Genomic DNA, 15,726 nt, shown 5'->3' with positions numbered 1-15,726 from the left:
CTAACTCTCCATAACACTCTACGTTACCCCAGAGTCGTATTTATAATCAACAGGGACAAGAATAACTCCTCATTACTCCACGAAATGTCCCATTACTCGACAGTGAAGAAAAATGTTATCGGAAATATTTTCTTCCCTGATTTGCCTTCTCATGCGTATGTTGTACACAGAATTGCTCCAGCACGTTTCTACCTAATCCCAGTAGCAGTTATACATGCAGTATCCTCACGAAATCTCCTCAACATGGCACAAAAATCCCGAGTATCTTTCCCATACGTGGCTTTTCCTGCTTTCTTAAACCGACGAGAATATCTCTTCTCAACCTGATCTCTCGTGCTAGACCACTTTAAACACGTTGATTTGTTACCCATACACGCTCCAGATCTTGGCCAACTCCATTTACCCACTCGCAAACCAACCAAAAATAGCTGGAAAAATTCCGAGCAAAACTATCTCCTCTGTGTCACGAGAAATCACGTGTCTAACCCAATTCTGTCGAATCCAATGGACTTACTAGTTCTGCTTAAGTGTAACAGGCACGATAAAACTTATTGGAGCGATTGAGTCTCGCTGGAAAACTCCCAAAATCGATCACTGCCAATTCTCAGGTTTTCACAAACCACTTTCCTGCCAAAACTCAGTTTAAACAATGAAGAAGAGTGCCCCTTATCCAGAGTAGGGGTGCCCTTAGCAGGTGACTCCCCGTGGTGTAATAGTAAAAGAGGTGTCCCTTAGTAAGTGGGTGCCCCTTAGTAATAGGTTACCCCATATCCAAAACTGCGAGTCCGAATAACATGTGCCATTCGGGGTGCCTTTAGCAACTTTCGAGCCGAATTTTCCAAAAATGTTTATTGCCAAAAAAATACCTACAAACACACAAAACACCATAATAAATACAAAATCGAGTACCAACAATACAGAAAATCAAGGATAACGTAGACACAAAAATGTGTCTATCAATGAACCATGTGGTTAGCAAATAAAGTGGTCTCGCAACCATCATGACTTGTCCTTCTACTACCACGAGAAATTTTAAAATAATATTATTTTAATACATTTAATAGTGGTCCTTCCACCACTATTAAGAGTTTCAGTTAAACTCAAATTCTTCATACAAAAATGAAATAATGCTCAATAGACCATCAAAAAATACCAATATTCTCAGGATTTGTCCGTGAAGAGCATGGCAACACGAGCACGTCACTATGACCGGTCATGGCCGACCCTTTGGCTTGTAGAAGCCGGTCCCAACTCTCTTGATGATTTTTTAACCTAATTAATCATCCAGAGTCCATATTTGTTTCAAACTCCTTCCTGCAACTGGGAATGAGATTCACTCACCATCATATGATCCCACGACCACCAAGGGCCGGTTTTACACCTCTTGGTAGGTCACTCTCTCTCTCCATGACTAGGTCCTACTACCTATTGCTCAGTCAAGCACAGTTTAATAATGATAAAACAACAATTAATCATCCTTTCACCAACTGCTCTGCAAAGGAGTTTGGTAAATACTCATTCTAGCATCCAAAGTACTACATGATAGGTCCATCACGTAGAGGCGGTCCCTCTCTCATCCATTGGTTGATTCTCAGTCAATCATTCATCGATCATTCAATGATCATAATTAGGGTTTTGAACTGAATGCTTTGTCTAGCATAATTCTGAACATGTTCAAACACCAGTATTTTAACATTGATTCAGCAATCAATATTTTAATTAATTAATTAAGTAATATTCGGAAAATATTTTTAATTAATATTTTATTTGGTCTTGCTACCAATTATTCATGGATCTAGCAGTATTTGCTCTGACTAGCAATACTTGCTCTAATCACCAATGCTCTATTTGGCAATACCCTAATTGCTTCAGCTAGCAAAGGGTCACGACCAACAGGGTTCAGAACCACCAATATTGATTCAACTATCAATATCTAATTGCTCAGAACAATATTCTCATGTTGATCCAGCCATCAATATTTGAGAATTTAACACTAATCCAGCTATCAGTATTTTATTGGTCCATTTGGTTCGTCTGTCAACCATTATTTTAATATTGTAATCTCTCCTCGTCATTCGACTGAGTCATGAGACATGAATTAAGAAAGACCTTCAATGATCATTCAACAATGATTATTATCACAAGTGCTCTGTGCACCAACACAATGGTTTGTGATCGATCCAGCAATCTCATAAAACTATCACTAAGTCATTCGACTATCATGTTTGCTTCAACTAGCATATTGATAGTTCAACGTTCATGGTCTATAGAGCGTGTTGATGTTTCATCATCCCATGCCTCATCTATCACAGTATTGAACTTCGTCAGTTCAATTCATAAGACTCATAGTTGTAGGTCAAAGATTGACCACTCATACACATGGGGGGATATCACTAGGGTTTTAGTCTGGCGGTATACAACATATGCGATGCGAGGTACATCCACGATGAGAGTTGTGGTAAGTCGTGCTGACAGTTAAGTAATGAATGGAGTAGTGCATGGTTGATTAACCCAGTTTTCCGTGTAAATTGGAAATGGTTCTTACACACCGCTACCCTTAACCGTCACAACTTACAGGAGATTGATGTGCTGCTATAAATAGGTTTCTGAACCTATGATCTGATAATGAACAACAACTAAGACTCATCACTGTCAAGTTATCAAACACTTTCAGAGGATTTCTCTCGTTTACACATAGAATTCTATTCACAACAGTTCAATACATCACATCATCTATAGATAAATCTCCATTGATCTCCACACAATCTCAGCTTCCATCCCTACAGACCAGGGTCCTACAGATTAGTCTCTCGAACTCAAAGTACTCCCTTGCAGTACATTTGTTTAAAGTTTCAGATGATTCACAACTCCGAGCATCTGCTTCAGCAAGTACTTGCCCCATCCACCACTTTTTTACCAGAAAACCTGTGAGCCGTTTTTACCCACAAACAATCGTTTTTTTTTTTTTTTTTTCATTTTTTATCATATAGACTCCTATACTCCACAATGGAAATGTGAAGTGAAAAAAATAATTATCTATTTTCGGAATGCACACTGATATCGCTAAACTGACAAGATCACACATACCAACTGAAAACGTGCCCGTAAGGTTAATAAATGATATGCACCATAAACTAAGGTGTTATAATTACACTTGGTGGAAGTGTGGTTGAGGCTGCGGATCCATAAGGGAGGATGAAGAGACCGCTAGGTTGGATCAGTGCTCACCTAGGAATGAAATAGGTGAGTTAGGCACAACCTAATTATATCATCTGAAATCATATCATAAGATTGTATCTAAATATGTCCATGAATCAAATGGGAGGACGCTCCGAAGTTTTGAATGATTCTAGAGAACAATGAAATCCTGACGGATTATGAGAATGCACATGAGTCAATTCAAGGATCATGTGTGCACAGTGATGATATAATCCATAAATAGTTGCTCCAGAAGTAGAGCACAATGAGATCGAACCATTCTTTATTTTGTTAGTTTCAAATAAAGAGCAGATTTGGCTTACGCAATCCAGCTAGAACTTAGTTCTTTGACAAATATATGGGTATTTGGTGTAGTAGTGCTAACTAACCAAGTGTAAATCCAGTGAGACACATGTGGTTATTTGTCACAAAGTGTAGTGAGAAGAATGAGGTCTTTAAGTATAAAGAATCACCTTGTGGCGTGAGGTTTCTCACAAACCCCTGGATTGCTTACTCTTTTGAACATCATAATGTACTATTAATTAATTTGGTTGGTAGTTTCAAAAGAACTTGAAACACAGTAGATGTGGTAACATCTCTGAAGATTTAGACTCAAAAATATTTTCAAAAGTGAATGATGGACTTTTGCTTCCCAAGTCAAATGACTCTAAACCACGGAGTGTGTTTGCAGTTACACTGGAACACTCACTTATTGATTGAAACAATCCGACGGATGTGGTATACCAGTATAAGTGACTATTTGATTGGGAAGGGATAAACAAGTACGATTTTGTGCCATGCGTATTAACTAAGTTCCTGATTCATAATTATAGCCTCATATGTTGACGGTATGGACATGATAAGTACTCTTAATGGAATAAGAGATCTTACAAGCTATGTAAAATCTGAATTTGAGATGAAAATTCTGGGAAATCTCGATCTTATCTATGTTCTGAACTAGAAGACCGAGCTTGTGGTGTATTATTCTACCAGTTTGCATATGCCCATTGTCAGGCAATTTAACAAAGACATGCATCCTGCGGGCACTCCCATGATTAGTCGAGTTTCAAATGTACATGAACGACCATTTCGTCTAAACAAATATGACGAAGATGTATTGGGAGATGAAATTCCCATATCTTAGTGCAATATAAGCATTATTGTACTCTACGATCGACAAAATACAACATCCTCATTTGAACTTATTAGCTAGATATAGCTCAGCTCCAACGCAGTATCATTGGAATGATATATGAAATGTAAACATATACCTAAAGGAAACTTCTCAAATATGTTAGTTTATTCCTACAAATACATGAAAAGGTTTGCTAACGAAACTACAGTCCGAACAATTGTTCATTATGAAGGAAAAATAAGATACATTTCATAGAAGTAATCATGGGGAGATGTAGTAGAATTATTTATTAAGCATTACCAAAATTCACTTTCGTAAAACACATGACTAAAGGAATTGTCTAGACACTTCCTTGAATGGAAACATAGGGAGATAATGACATCAGGGGGATGATCCAAGGATATGATGTCGATATAATTTACTTCGAAATGTGAAGGTTTGTTGCACTCTTTTTCCCTTCGTTCGAGATCATTTTTTCCTATAGGGTTTTTGTTACTCGATAACCTTTTTGGCGATACAACGTTACACAACACCGGGCATATGTTGAACGCTAAATACCGCATTGATATTACTGAAAATATCTAAATCAAAGAAATGATGCGTGATAGTCTGTTAAGCGTTATAATACAATCAATAACAACAACAATGTCTTCAAGACATTTCAAGTCAGCAAAGTAAAGTCTGACGAAAATGTGGCAGACTTATAAACTAAATCCACATGTGAAAGTACAAGACTAAGGAAATTGTCCAAACTCCGTTGATTGCGCAGGACTAAAGAAATTGTTCAAGCCCCATGAATGCATAAGCCTGAAGAAATCGTATAGTATCAGGGGGAGCATCTAACGGTGTGTTGAACTCTTTTTTCCTCACCGAGATTACTTTTTCCCATAGAGTGTTGTTACTCGACAAGGTTTTTAATGAGACAATAACAAACACCTGGAATCTGATTTTCCAAGGTTATTCTTTTTCTCACGGGATTTTTCTGAGTTGTGAAGAAACAATAGAAGTGAACTTGAATGAAGTAACTTTACCTGGACTTATCGCGTTGTACTATTTTTACTTCGCCAAGGTTTTTCCCCACTGGGTTTTCCTTGTCAAGGTTTTAATGAGGCAACATATGAGAGTCCAATTATGCTCCAAGTCTTCTCAATATTGTACTCTTTTTCCTTAGCTCAGGTTTTATACAACTGTATTTTCCTGACAAGGTTTTAGCAACACAATTAACTTAGACTCAGTGGTCTTTGAAGATCGCACTACACGTGATGAACTACATGTAAAGTACAAAACGTAAAACACTAAATGTGAAGAATTGCAATAAGGTTTTGTCCCACTGGATTTTACTAGCAAAGTTCTAATGAAGCAATTGACTGAGACTGAATAGTCATCAAAGAGAGAACTACATTTCAAGACATATATTCGAAGCACTATATGTGAAGAACTACATACGAAGTTCTGTTGGACCGCACAAGGGGGTCCCGTTGTTGAGCATGCAGCTCAAGGAAGCTTATCCATGTTTTTTTTTTGATAAACATGTACAATTCATGCCTAATTTTACTAGCCAGGAATATATTTAAGAGGCTGAGAAAGAGGCATGAGCCCTAAGTGAGGCTTGTGCCTGAGTTTTATGCTTGTATAAGACTCTTCAGACGAGCTAGCTCAGCTCGGATAAGGCCATCCGAGGTTTGGCTGACGCGACTGTGGCTGTCTGAGATTTGGCCGCCTCTACCTAGGTTGTCTGAGATTTGGCCGACACAGCTGAAGCCATCTAAGATTTTGCTGACGCGACTGAGGCCTTATGAGATTTGGCTCACACGATTAAGTCTCTCCGAAATCATCTGAGACATGTTCTGGGAGAGAAATGAAGGCTTGCACGCCTAATAATGTCTCTGCGAGACATTGGCTCACTTGTCTTTCACCATCGTGTCTTGTAGAGATGTGCTAGGGGTTAATTGTGTACGTATAACGGGCCGACATGACCGATGTATCTCGAGAGGATGTTCTAGGAGTCTGTCGAAAGGGCCTAGAGGCAGAATAACCAGTGTATCTCGCGGTGATTTCCTAGGAATTATTTGGAAGCCTCATAAGTCGAGTCAGAGCCTAGAGTAGACATGAACAGTGTCATTGATCTAAAATAGGGTGCGTCGTGCTTACAGGAGACATGTATGCCTCCGCTCTGGGTCATAAGTCCGTCGGGGACGGTTTTACGCATCTACAGATCCTACGTGACCAACAGTATATCTCGTTGAGGATTTATACCAGGAATCATGGCATCACAACCAGCTGCGTCTCGCGAAGAAATGATGAAATTATGGTTGTTTGGGTTCATAAGTCAGTCGGGGACGTTTTACGCTCTACAAAACCTACATGACCAACAGTATCTCGTCGAGGATGTGCGCTAGGAGTCACGACATCACGACCAGCAGTGTAACGCGAGGACGTATACTAGAAATCGTGGCTAGGCTATGGGTTCCTTGAGTACCAATGACTGAATCTCTCCCGTGAGAATTGAGTTTTGTCCCATGGTCTTGAAATGACACTTTTACCCCTTATCCAAATTTCACCATCTACACCGGTAAACCTAAACCTATATAATAAACTTGACTAGGTAAAAATAAATCTTCTACTGACTTGGTCTTTGGTCTTCTGAATATCCCACCTTAATCTCCCCGGTGGGCGAATATGTCATACGTGACATATATTCCAACATTTTTTTTTATAATCAAGAGCTTTCAAAAAGGCTAATAATCCCCCTCAACTGTTGGAGCAAGCCAAGAAGGAAGCACATACCAGTACATAGTGGATTTCTTACGTTTTGCCCATTGAGCTAACTCATGAGCGACAAAGTTACAGATTCTAGGTTGAAAACTAAAGATACAAGCAGACAGCTTAGAAGAAAACAACTTAATGTCTTTAAAAATGGCATCTGTCCTAGGATCACCATCAAAATAACCAAAAGACAATTGTTCCACCAACTTTTTAGCATCACTTTCTATGATTATATGAGTCATCTTCTGTTCCACTGCTTTCTTAAGAACTCCCCATATAGCTCTGGCTTCCGCTTCTTCTGCAGATGAAACTTCAAACACCATTGCAGCACAGAAAGAGGCTTTGCTTGAAAAGTCTCTCATCACATAACCTGCACCATTCTCTCCAGTAATGTCATCAAAGGCTCCATCAGTATTACATATTATCCATCCAAACAAATGGGGCATCCATTTATGACTTAGAGCAATATGGGTAGTAAGAGTAGCTACATTGGCATTTTTCCTAATGAGAAGCATAACTTTAGCCCTTTATAAGACAGAAGTATGAGTTTCAGACACATTTTGAAAAACCAAGTTGTTTCTACTAGTCCAGAGAGACCACATGATGGCAACAAAGAAACTTTGGGAATCATCAGGCGATTTGGAGTTTAGATCTAGAAGCCAGAAAATGAGCCACTGATGAGAGTTTTTTTGGGAAAAGAAAGAAGTGTTTATGCAAAAACTAGATAAAAACCAGACCTTATAAGCAAAAGGGCACAGAACCAGAGTATGCATTATGTTTTCATGGGGATCCTTGCACCTAACACATTCAACAGAATGCATAAGCATTCTAGTATGAAGGCTAGTTCTAGACGGTAAGGCATTTTTCGATGCTTTCCAGATGAATAATTGAATTCTGTATGGAACTCTAATTTTCCAAATATGCAACCAAAGAGTTTTACTGGGAGAGGGTTTAATGCCTCTGAGTCCCAAACAGGCATATTTTGAAGAAAATTTACCATTCTTTGAAAGATCCCAAGCCCTCATATCAGGAGTGCAAAGCTGGCTTAAGGGAATAATGACGATCTTCTTAACATAAGCATCATCAAAATGAGTAATGAGTCTAGAAACATTCCAGGTTCTAGTATTATCATCAATGAAATAATTAACTTTAACACTAGGATCAGGAGGGGTAAGAGGGCTGGGGGTTGCAGAGCCCAAAGATGGAATCCATTTATCACACCAGGGATCAATGAACTTTCCATCACCAACAATCCAGGAGATAAAAGGTTTTATCAACTCCTTAATAGCATGTAAGCATTTCCAGGTCCAAGAACACTTGTCAGGACACTTAGCATTCAGAAAGTCAATTCTAGGGAAATATCTAGTTTTTAAAATCTTGGCTAACATGCAATCAGGATTTTCAATAATTTTCCAGACATCTCTAGCTAACATAGCAAGATTATGTATTTCAACTTTTCTGAATCCCAAACCACCTTCAGATTTAGGTGAGCAGAGAATATCCCAACCCAAAAGGTGAAGTTTCCTATCTTTTGGTTCCAGAGTCTCTCCCCACCAGAATTTGCAGAGGTGAGCATCCATCTGTCTGCAAAGATGTTTTGGGATTAAGAAAGCCCCCATCTGAAATAAAGGAATAGCTTGACCAATATGTTTAACCAAAGTAGTTCTAGCAACTTGAGAAAGGAGCTTATGAAGAAAAACAGTAATTCTAGCGTCCACAGCTTGGAGAATACCCACATGGATTTGGTTTTAAGAAGCTTGGAAAACAGTAGGAGTCCCAAGATATTTTTCTCTCAAATCTCTGCTTTGAATCTCCAGAATATTAGCCAAAAGGGCTTTCCTATGCTCGGGGATTCTTCTACTGAATAGAATATCAGACTTATCAAAATTAATTTCTTGCCCAGAAGCAAGGCAGTACTTTTGGAGGTAGTTTTTATAGCAGAGAAGTTTTCTGTGGTAGCAGAAGTGAACAGAAGAGAATCATCAGCAAACAGAAGATGAGTCATCTCAGGGGAAGTTTTACAAATTTTGATACCTCTCAGGGTACCATTCCTTTGAAGAGTATCTATATAAGAGGAAAGAGCCTCAACACAGATAATATATAGGTAAGGGGATAAAGTATCCCCTTGCCTTAGACCTTTTTCAGGTTGGAAAAAAACAGTAGGGCTACCTTTTAAAAGAACAGAATATGAGACAGTAGAGACACATTGATTTATGAGTTTAATCCAATTTTCAGCTAACCCCATTTTTCTCAAAACTTTTTCAAGAAAAGACCACTCCAGTTTATCATAAGCTTTGGACATGTCAAGTTTGATAACAGCAGTACCCTCAACTTTGTCATTATGATTGACAGAATATATGGCTTCATTTTCTAGAAGAATATTATCAGAAATACTTCTATTTGGTATGAAAGCACTTTGATTTTGGGATATGATATTGTTCATAAAGGGTTTTAACCTGTTAGCTAGAGTTTTAGAAAGGATTTTGTAAATGAAGTTACATAGTCCTATGGGTCTATATTGACTGACCAGATCTGCTAAAGGGACTTTAGGGATAAGAGCAATGTTGGTATGATTGAAGGCTTTTGCAATATGCCCTGTTCTGAAACAGGTTTGGGTCATATCGACAACAGCTTCTCCAACAATATCCTAATTTTTCTGATAGAATAAGCCTGTGAAACCATCTGGTCCAGGGCCTTTTTTTCCCTCACATTTGGAAAATATCATTTTTTATTTCCTCAGCAGTGAGGGGAAGATTTAAGGTATCATTATCCGCAGCAGAAATTTTAACAGGAAGATCATTCAAAATTTCATCCTGAAATTGACGAGGTTGAGAAGAATAAAGATTTTTCAAATAATCTATGAAAGAATTTCCAATACTATCTCTATCTGTTAGGATAGTATTGGAGGAATCCTTGATCCAACTGATAGCATTTCTCTTTCTCTTGAAGAGAGTGACTCTATGAAAATAGGATGTGTTTCTGTCCCCTTCCAAGAGCCATACCTCTCTAGACTTGTCTTTCCAGTAGAGTTCTTCTATATTGTAGAGGTACTCTAGTCTGGCTTTAAGTCTAGCAGAAGTAGTAGAATCACTAGGATCAGAAATATGTAAATCTAACAATTCTTTCCTGATGGTAGATATATCAGTTTGAATATTACCAAAGGAAGATTTGTTCCAATCTCTAAGGCCTTTTTTAGTACTAAGAATCTTAGCTCTTAATTTATAGGTTGGAGATCCTACAACATTAACAGACCAGGAATTTGTTATAATGTCTCTGCAGGTTGGATCCTCAATCCACATAGCCATAAAATGGAAAGGTCTAGGCATGCAAGTATCCTCATAGTTAAAACCTATATGCATGGGGCAATGGTCAGAAGAGTCCCTAGGGAGATTATTTACACAGAATTTAGGAAAGATCTTCAGCAATTTGGTTTAAAAAACATCTGTCAAGCCTTTCAAGAATTAAATCAGGACCTTATTGCATATTGGACCAAGTGAATCTTGGACCAGAAAAAATAGGATCATGCAGGTTGAAAACAGAACAATTTTTTTTAAGATATTCAAAGTCAGAATTATTCACTTCAAGGCCACCATTTTTATCTTCTGTTCCTAGAAGGGTATTAAAATCACCAATGAATAAGACATGCTCATCTAAAGGAACAACAGTTTGTTGACATATTATTGTTCCCAAGAGGAAGGTCTTAGACTACTATTGGTTTCTCCATAGACACAATGAATATGACAATTTTTTGAGTGAATAGTATCAGTTGAAGTAACATGGATGCCCCTCAAGTTGGATGAGACCACATTCAGGTGAATTTCCTTTTTCCAAACTAAAATCATACCACCACTTCTACCAACACTGGGGACATTGAAGGTGCAGGGAAAGCCCATATTTTTAAGTTTCCTAACCGCCATATCTTTACCCATTTTAGTTTCAGAGAGGAAAATGATATGAGTGTTAACATTCTTACAAAGCAGACTAAGTTCTTTGTTGGCAGATTTTTTTTCCAAATCCTCTAATGTTCCAAGCAACAATGTTTACGTTATTGATAGGGGATTGATTCAAAGTAGGATTGGAATTATCAAGAGAAGGAGGTAAGGGTATTGAGTTTACCTGAGTGGTAGAGTCATATCCACCACCAAGAGAGGTATTGTTTCCGTTACCACTTTGAAAATCACTTTGGGAGGAATTGAGACTAGAGCTAGCAGCATTGAGATGGGAATTGTTGCATACATCATTGTTATCTGAGGAATTATCAGCAGGTACGTTGTAGCTCCCAAAGGAATTGAAAATTGGTTGGGTGTTGAGAGAGCATGTAGAAAGATCGATAGCTGGAAGTTCTCCCAAATTGGTGATTGGAGTACACAATTGAGCATAATCAGGTTCAGTAGAGGTTTGTTCTTCAGGGATAACCACTAGACTAGCCAAGCTAGAGTTGGCTCTAGTACGTTTCCGTAAATCATCTCTGGGATTAATATTTCTCTTGAGATTTGCTAGAGCATCTTGTTCAGCAGTGTTGACTGTTTCTCTAGTGATGATTGAGCTGGTATTTAGGATAACAACAGTTTTGAATCTCCTAGATGAGTTTGTGGTACGAATTGGTCCACTAGGGGTTGACTCAGCACCAGATATAGAAGCAGCTACAATAAAATTTTGAATAGTAACTTGCTTTAGAATAATTGGCATACCATTCTCCAACTGGGTTGAGTGTTTCTGAACAGGACCAATATCAAAGATCTTCAAAGTTGTGGATCTGTTGATGAAAGGTCCCATTTGAAAGGTGTTTGATAAGCTCTTCTGAGTAGTATTATCCATTCTTTGATCAAAAGCTGCAGCTTTTATCTTTGTTGCACACATCGATTGCAGTCGTTTCAATTTGTGTTTCTGGTATGACCTCGGACTGTAGCATGTTGGTATCAGTGATAGCAGCAGAAGTAGGGTTTACTTGCTTGATTTCAGACGACATCATTAACTTTGAGAAAGCCGGAAGAGTATAGTTACTGCAACGAGCATCAATTTCTTTGATTTTTTTTTTTTGCTTTAGCTTCCAAGTAGGACAGTTTTGATCTTTATTATCAAGGATGCGACAAGAGGTGCAGAAATATCCTGGAACTCTAATGTGTCTACATTTAATCAAGAGGGGTTCACTCCTACCAGTTGTGAAAAGAGGAATGCATGTAGGTAGAGCTTTCTGAACTGGGATTCTAATACAGACTTTGACATTCTTCTTGAGAGGATGTTTGCCAAAAGGATTTTGAGCTTCAATAAGTTCCCCTATACTGAGAGTGAGAATCTGAAGATCCTCAAATTATGTGCATTCATCGGGAATGTTGCATAAAATGAACCACATGATTTCTTCATCAAATATGAGTTGATGGTTTGGAGGCCAGCCTTCTACGGGAACAACTTTTAGCACCATTAGATAACCACGGACAAACCAAGGTTTTTGAGAATTGATTCTGTTAAAATCCTCTTCAGATAGATAACGGATAAGAACTTTGTTTCGCTGGCCATTGAAGGTAGTTATGGTTGGGTGTTGAGCTAAAGGCCAGTTACTACAGATATAAAATCTGATAGAAGAGGTTGGGATCAAAGTTTCACAGCAAGCGTATCCCAGTATGCACCATTTCCAATTGGTATCAGCTTCAGCTAAGACAACTTTCTTATCAATGAAGACTGGTTTAGTAAGAGAGGATGGTAGAGTTAGTTTCTCAGTCATTTGAGCAGAAAGTGTTTGAATCTCTTGGTTCAAGGTTTGAGAGTTCTCTGAGGGATGTGGGATTTCCATCATGTAAGAAAATTGGATATATATGAATATGGATTCATGGAGATCAGGTTTCCAAATAACTAATATAAAAAACTGTTGTAGAGAAAAGAATCTCTTGGTGATACTGTTTTGATATTGGTTGCAGACAATATGAAGGAAGGAGAGATAAGCATGATTTGTTTGTATTTGAATTTGAACCTTAAAAAAAGAATGAGAAAGTTGTTGACTATGGACTGTGAAACTTTTAGGAGAAAATTGGTGTAAGGTAGTTGTAGGTGGACTGCAAAGTTTTCTTTGGGGAGGAGGATTAACATATGGAATGTCACTTTCATATCCAAACTTGATATAAGTTATTCGAGTTGAAGTATTCACGTGAGTATTGTAGAGAGAAAACCACATGTGGACAGACCCAATAATACATTGTTGGATCTTCTGAAGTAGGTTGGACTGGGATTGCATGACATGGATTGAGGTTGTTGGATATTTATTGGATTTGTCATTTCTTGGGCTGACGTTTATGTGATGATGTAAATTGCCAAGAGTAATAATGGTAGAAAAGTGGAGGGAAAGTTTATTTTGGGGTGAATGGTTCAGGGATTGATGTGGAGGGTCCATTGAGATTTTTGGTTCAAGGGTAAAGCTAGTAACGCAACTGTCTGACATGCCCCAAATCGCAATGGTGCCTCCCAACTGATGTTGTCTTCTTCTAATCTGCATAAAACATAAAATTTTAATTAGACCCCAAAATGAAGTTTCAAAGTTTGGTAACCCACCAAAACCTTCCTTAATGGCAGTTCCAATAGGAGTAAAGGCAATAGTAAAGATTAGGTGTTAAAATAGGTCTTGATAGGGTAATAATGGTTATTCGAGTGAAGGAGGTATGCATGGCTTTGAATGTGCGTGGTAAACAAAGGGACATGACGGTTAACTAAGCGCCATAAATGGAATTGAATAGGTACAAATGGGTATTTAAAGGGATAATTAGCAGAGAGATTATCATTTTCATAATAGTTTTTCACAGAAGAGGAAAGGTTTAGAGTTAGGAATCTAATTGGAGAAAATGGATGATTTTCCTGGACAAAATCCACCAACCACCAATGGTAACCTTCCTGTTGCACCACCTGAGACGCCTGAGTTTTCTCAAGCCAAATCAATACTTCCTTTTTTGAGTTTGGAGAATTGCAGAGATTGAGAGATGAAACTCAATCTGAGATTGATCGTCGTGTTCAAGCACAAATACGTCTGAGAGAAGAGGAAGAAGCTGCTCGTCTCCAAAGGGAACGAAGGATTGAGTCTCTCTATTCTGCATGGCTACCCAAATTCATATCATGTCAAACCAGAAAGGATGAGGAATTGGCCGAGAAGCATGCCAAAACTCCCAGATATGGCAGTGCAACTAAGAGTGATTCTGAAGCTTCTGACGGATTTGAGTATGATGTAGAAGAGGTAAACACCAGTGACCTTGAATCTGATGTTGCAGAGGATAAACGCAAGATGGAGGCTTATCATGATGGGAAGCTGAGGAGCCGATTCGTATATGAGCTTTCCAATCCCAAAGTCTTTGCACGCACCATGAATGAAGGTGAGCCCAGCAAGATAAAGGTAAGCATACGTATAGCCATTTCAGATGAAGAGGATACTGAAGAAGAGGATGGAGAAGAAGATGAGGACAGAGATGATTTATCATCTTCGAGTGGAACTTCACATGCTCCGTCTGACAGTGATGATGGCGCGCTTTATGAGGAAGAAGGATGGGATACCGATGAAGAGGATTTATGGTAATCTCTTCAGGTTGCGCATCAAGCTTGAAGACGATCAACAAGTTTTTTTTAAACATACAGCTTTTCTGGTAATTTTCCTTATTTCTTCTCTTTTTGATGCTGGTGCAAATTGTGGTAAGCTTCTTTTTGCGGTTGCGGATTCTGACAGTTTTTCTCTTTAGTTGTTGGTGGTGGTGATGTGAATATTCGGGGTGATTTTCTGGGTTAAATATGTAAAGTTTGTAGTGGTTGTGGTTGTCTCAGGAATGTTTAGGTGTTTGGTAATAGTTAGGATTTGGGAAGTAGTATTTTGGTAATTTATTTCAGGTTTGATATGTTTATGGTTTAAAGCTTTAATCTTTTGGGAGTTAGATGGGAAAATGGAAATGCACTGCTGAATGCAGAGATTGAAACTCTTTATGTATAAATTTATGAACTGATTACTATTTGTTACAAAGATGTTTGAGTATTGCTTATACTTGTTTTTGTTGGAAACGATTGAATTTTGCAAAGATTTTCTATCTGAGAAAGTAGTGAGAAGTAACAGAGATCTGTAGATGATATAACTGCTAATGAAAATGGCAATTAGGAGCAAAGATTGAAGAGTATTACTAAGCTTGATTCTTAGATTGAGTAATTCGGAAAACATGAACAAGGGAATGGTGCAAAACGTCGGGATGACGTTGCAGAGCTCCAGTTAGCTTCTCTGATCAACAACATATTTGTTTTCTGCATGTTTACAGAGGGGTAAATTTTCTATAGAAAAGTTGGCCAAAAGGTGGAGAAGATGAGTTTTTCTAACATAAACCAGATTTTTCAGGCTTGATTGCGCACCAAAATACTCAGAATTATGGATTTTTGTAGACTTGACGCTTTGAACTCATTTGTTTATGTGATTTAGCTTTGGGTCATTGTCATTGTTTAATGACTTTCCGTTTGTTTCTAATGACTTTTGGTGTTTAATTGTGACGTATTTTGATCGACCAAAAAAGAAAATAAAGGAGAAAAATACTGAATTGGGAAGGATGCGTTCCATCACCACGAATTATGGTAGATACATGTGAGACTAGCCCGTGCAACTTGAAGCTATCTATGTT

At 38.2% G+C, this 15,726-nt stretch overlaps 1 protein-coding gene across 1 annotated transcript; it reads right to left on the bottom strand.

Moving 5' to 3' along the window:
* Positions 1-7,071: 7,071 nt before the first annotated feature.
* Positions 7,072-11,959, bottom strand: LOC113306079. Its single transcript, XM_026555065.1, has 7 exons — positions 11,216-11,959; positions 9,809-10,515; positions 9,229-9,699; positions 8,866-9,049; positions 8,321-8,718; positions 7,832-7,897; positions 7,072-7,624 (listed from the first exon to the last, which is right to left on the bottom strand). The coding sequence occupies exons 1-7, from the start codon at positions 11,957-11,959 to the stop codon at positions 7,072-7,074; spliced, it is 3,123 nt and encodes a 1,040-aa protein (XP_026410850.1).
* Positions 11,960-15,726: the final 3,767 nt, after the last annotated feature.

This window comes from Papaver somniferum, chromosome 8 (genome assembly GCF_003573695.1).
Source record: "Papaver somniferum cultivar HN1 chromosome 8, ASM357369v1, whole genome shotgun sequence".
Taxonomy (NCBI): Eukaryota; Viridiplantae; Streptophyta; class Magnoliopsida; order Ranunculales; family Papaveraceae; genus Papaver; species Papaver somniferum.
The sequence above is the reverse complement of the archived record's forward strand: the minus strand, read 5'-3'. Positions and strand labels throughout refer to the sequence as shown.